This window comes from Camellia sinensis, chromosome 1, assembly GCF_055761805.1.
Source record: "Camellia sinensis isolate YWXY chromosome 1, ASM5576180v1, whole genome shotgun sequence".
NCBI lineage: Eukaryota > Viridiplantae > Streptophyta > Magnoliopsida > Ericales > Theaceae > Camellia > Camellia sinensis.
Window position 1 is genome coordinate 221,111,976 of NC_138961.1, and position 5,175 is coordinate 221,117,150.

General features: G+C 35.3%; 1 protein-coding gene across 1 annotated transcript; it reads left to right on the plus strand.

Moving 5' to 3' along the window:
• The first annotated feature begins 432 nt into the window (after window positions 1–432).
• On the plus strand, window positions 433–1,104 carry LOC145822552 (uncharacterized). The gene has a single exon (XM_082919844.1). It carries the CDS (start codon window positions 433–435, stop codon window positions 1,102–1,104), a length of 672 nt encoding a protein of 223 aa, XP_082775970.1.
• Window positions 1,105–5,175: the final 4,071 nt, after the last annotated feature.

Sequence of the window (5,175 nt, forward strand, 5' to 3'; positions counted from 1 at the left end):
AAATTCAGACTGTGAAAGCTTATGAAGCAGTATCTGTTAAAATTAATGCCATATTTACATTAGATACATTGGATACATTGAGTTCATACATTCTTTGTATTCATGTATTTTTATATTCATGTATTTTATATTTATTAAGTACATTGTCTAGATTATATTCATGTACCTAATTAATTACAAGGTTGTTTAGGTTCATGGATCTTATTCATTGAACTTATGTATAACCTTCTCTGTATAAAAAGATGTAAGCCTATGGGCAATATATATGAATCAATAAGTGATAAAAATTCAATACAAATATAGGTCATTCTAAAGAGAGTTTTATTAAAAGCTAACATAAGTGGTATCAGAGCTTTGGTTGGGTCAAGAGCAAGCTGGGCGTAGAGATCGGATACAGGAAAACAAGCCCCGAAGAAGAACAAACCGACGTCCATGGCGAATCCCATCAACCAAAATGTATCCACTCCTATCTTTAATGGTGAAAATTTTGATTTTTGGTACGTGAAAATGAGAACTATTTTTGTCTATACGGAGCTTTGGGATCTTGTTGAGAATGGGTTCGAGGAACCTGAAGATGAAGAAGCTTTGACAAATCCCCAAAAGAACCAATTAAAAGAGCAAAGGAAGAAGGATTCAAAGGCTCTCTCTTTTATTCAACAAGGAGTTTCAGAAGCAATCTTTCCAAGAATTATCAATGCAACAAAAGCGAAGGAGGCATGGGATATTCTTCAGAAAGAGTATAGAGGCAACTTGAAGGTAAGAACCATCAAACTTCAGTCATTGAAAAGAGACTTCGAAAATTTAAAGATGAAGGATATGGAATTGTTGAAGGATTATTTTTCTAGGGTTATGGAACTCGTAAACCAAATGAAAATTTATGGGGATAATATTACTAATCAAAGAGTTGTTGAGAAAATTTTGATAAGTTTGCCGGAGAAATACAATCCCATTGTTGCTGTCATTGAAGAAACTAAAGATCTTGCTGATTTGAGTATTGAAGAATTGATGGGTTCAATTAAAGCATTTGAGCAAAGGTTGAGTAGGCAATCTGAAAAGTTAATTGAAAGTGCCTTTCAATCCAAGCTCAAATGTTCGTACCTCTAATTCCCAAGGAAGAGGAAGAGGAGGAGGAAGAAATGCAACCGGAAGAGTAAGAAATGCAAGAGGAAGAGGAAGGTCTAATTTTCAAAGAAAGGAAAATGAAGAGTCCACTCAACAAAAGTGTGGAATTTGCAACCGAAGCAATCATGTTGATAAAGATTGTTGGTTTCGAGGAAAGCCAAAATGTTACAATTGCAACAAATTTGGGCATGTCAATAAGGATTGCCTAGTCAAGAGCACTCAACAAGCTAATTTTTCTGAGGAGCAAGAAAGTGAAGGGCACATGTTCTATGCTTGTCACAAGGCATCGGATCAAACCAAGGATGTATGGTTTCTCGATAGCGGATGTAGCAATCACATGACAGAGATGAAAGCCTTTTTGTAAAAATGGATGCTTCCTCCAGTCCTCAAGTAAAAATGGGGAATGGTGCCTTAGTCCAAACAAAATGAAAAGGTACTATTGCTATAGAAACCAAGATGGGTACAAGATTCATTTCCGATGTTCTCTTAGTTCCAGACTTAGAGCAAAATTTGCTAAGTGTTGGACAACTTATGGAGCGTGGATATCTTGTTCACTTTGAAGACGATTTTTGCAAAATTTTTGATAAAGGGGGGAAAAGCCAAGTTGTAGCACAAATCAAGATAGAGAATAATAGAAGTTTTCTTCTCATTTTTCAGTATAGCAAAAATGCGGCTTTGAAGATGGATGTGATTGATAATTCATGGCTTTGGCATAGAAGATTTGGGCACTTGAATTTTCAAAGCTTGAAGCATCTACAACAAAACAATATGGTTTTTGGGTTGCCAACCATTCATGAAGTGCAACATATTTGTGAAGGTTGTGCACTTGGAAAGCATCACTGGGAGTCATTTCCAAAGAAGAAAGCATGGAGAGCTAAAGCACCATTGGAGCTTGTCCATACCGATGTGTACGGTCCTATGGATACACCAACTCATGGAGGTAACAAATACTTTATTATCTTTGTTAATGATTTTACTAGAATGACTTGGATGTATTTCATGAGACAAAAGAGTGAAGTTTTCTTTATCTTCAAGAAATTTCAAAATCTTATTGAAAGACAAAGTGGTTGTTTGATGAAAGTACTGAGAAGTGATAGAGGCGGAGAATACAACCCAAATGAGTTTATGAAATTTTGTGAAGATATTGGAATGGAAAGGTAATTGACTGTTGGATACACTCCACAACAAAATGGTGTGGCAGAAAGAAAGAATAGAACTATAAAGGAGATGTCCAAGTCTATGCTACATGAGAAGGGGCTACCCAAAACTTTTTGGGGTGAGGCCGTGTATACAACAGTTTACTTGATGAATAGATGTCCTACAAAAGCTCTTAAGGACAAAACTCCATTTGAAGCTTGGAGTGGAAGGAAACCATCGGTGAATCACTTGAAGGTGTTTGGTTCCATTTGTTATGCTCATGTTCCAAAAGAAGTGAGGCACAAGCTTGATGAAAATAGTAAGAAATGCATCTTTGTGGGTTATAGCTCAAAATCCAAAGGCTATAGACTCTTCAGTTTGGATCAAAAAAAGGTGATTATTTGTAGAGATGTTCTCTTTGATGAGAAGGCGTCTTTTGATTGGAAGGAAAAGAAAGTCCAAGATCAAAGCATTACTTTCAATGAAGAATTGGAAAGTCAACAAGTTGAAGATATTGCAACTCTTGAATCTCCACAAAGATTGTCACCAATTGCTAGTTCACAATCTTCTCCAAGTTCAAGTTCAAGTTCAAGTTCAAGTTCTTCATCTCCAAGTTCAACTCCAAGAAATATTAGGAGTCTTAGTGATGTATATGCAAGATGCAATTTATGCATTGTTGAACCTAAAAATTTTGAAGAGGCAATTAAAGATGAAGCATGGAAGAAAGCAATGGAAGATGAAATTCATGTGATTGAGAAGAACAAGACTTGGGAGTTGGTAGAGAAACCGAAAGAAAAAGAAATAATTGGTGTGAAATGGATTTTCAAAACAAAGTGCAATCCGGATGGCTCTATTCAAAAGAAAAAAGCAAGACTTGTGGCAAAAGGGTATTCACAACAACCTGGAATTGATTTCCAAGAAACTTTTGCTCCTGTGGCTCGACTTGATACAATTAGAGCTATCATTGCTTTGGCGGCTCAAAAGGGTTGGTTCTTGCACCAACTTGATGTAAAGTCAGCATTTTTGAATGGGAAATTAGAAGAAGAAGTGTATGTTGATCAACCTCAAGGCTTTGTTGTCAAAGGCAAAGAAGATAAAGTGTACAAGTTGAAGAAGGCTTTATATGGCCTAAAGCAAGCACCCCGAGCATGGTATAGTGAAATTGATGCTTACTTCAATGAAAAGGGTTTTCAAAGAAGCAAAAGTGAGCCAACTTTGTACATCAAGAGGCAAGGTACAACCGGTATTCTCATTGTTTCACTTTATGTTGATGATTTGGTTTTTACCGGTAGTGATGAAAACTTGATTAGAGATTTTAAAAGGGAGATGATGAACAAATATGAAATGAGTGATTTGGGGCTATTGCATCATTTTTTAGGCATTGAAATCCACCAAAACAATTGTGGTGTTTTTATTTGCCAAAAGAAGTATGCTCAAACACTTCTTGAGAAATTTAAAATGAAGAATTGCAAAGCAGTTGCTACTCCCTTGATTGTGAATGAAAAGTTGTCAAAGGAAGATGGAAGCAAAGAAGCTGAAGCATCTTGTTATAGAAGTTTGGTTGGAAGTTTGTTGTACTTAACTGCTACAAGACTGGACATCATGTATGCTACAAGTTTATTGTCTCGGTTCATGCACAGTCCAAGCCAAATTCATTTTAGGGTTGCAAAAAGAGTGTTGAGATACATTCAAGGTACACTTGATTATGGAATTTTTTATGAGAAATTTCTTGATGCAAAGTTAATTGGATTTTGTGATAGTGATTGGGCCGGATGTGTTGATGATATGAGAAGCACTTCTGGGTATGCATTTTCTCTTGGATCGGGTGTAATTTCATGGTTATCCAAGAAACAACAAACTGTGGCACAATCATCTGCTGAAGCCGAATATATTTCAGCATCATTGGCAACTACACAAGCAATTTGGCTAAAAAGAATTTTGGATGATTTTGGTGAGAAACAAGGTGAAGCTACTCCAATTATGTGTGATAATAAGTCTGCTATTGCTATGGCAAAGAATCCCGTCTTCCATTCTCGTACCAAACACATTGCTATCAAACATCATTTTATTAGAGAAGCTGTGGAAGATGATGAGATTCAAATCAAGTATTGCAAGCCTGAAGATCAAGTTGCGGACATCTTCACCAAAGCTCTACCAAGGGACAAATTTGAATTTTTTAGAGAAATGTTGGGTGTCACTCAATATGGCATTAAAGGGGAGTGTTAAAATTAATGCCATATTTACATTAGGTACATTGGATACATTGCATGCTTTGGATACATTGAGTTCATACATTCTTTGTATTCATGTATTTTTATATTTACGTATTTTATATTTATTAAGTACATTGTCTAGATTATATTCATGTACCTAATTAATTACAAGGTTATTTAGGTTCATGGATCTTATTCATTGAACTTATGTATAACATTCTCTATATAAAAGGATGTAAGCCTATGGACAATATATATGAATCAATAAGTGATAAAAATTCAATACAAAATATAATTCATTCTAAAAAGAGTTTTATCCGCAAGAAATTTCCAGTAAATCCCCATCTATTAAACAGAAGAAGTTGCTGATGAAAGTTAAAGCGCAAGCTTGCAGAATGTTTTGGACTCATTCCTTCTAGTAACCAGCCACTACTTCTGCTCCATCATACGGCATAGTCTTTATTAATCCTTACGAGATACAAAGCCAGTATTGCATATAAGAAGGAATATAAATCTCTATTTACCACCTCAAGAGCCACCAAGAGATCTAAAAATGCTTTCAAGTACTTTGTTATATGACGAAGTATATCACTGAACAGTATAATTAATATACTGTCATACTTGGCGTACATAACTTAAATCAACATTGACTTTTTTGTTGGTTTTTTTCATATTTAGTTCCCTTTTTTTAAAAAAAAAAATC

What these genes read in the sequence shown, in the direction of transcription:
- LOC145822552 (XM_082919844.1), top strand. Translation starts at nt 433, where the DNA reads ATGGCGAATCCCATCAACCAAAATGTATCCACTCCTATCTTTAATGGT.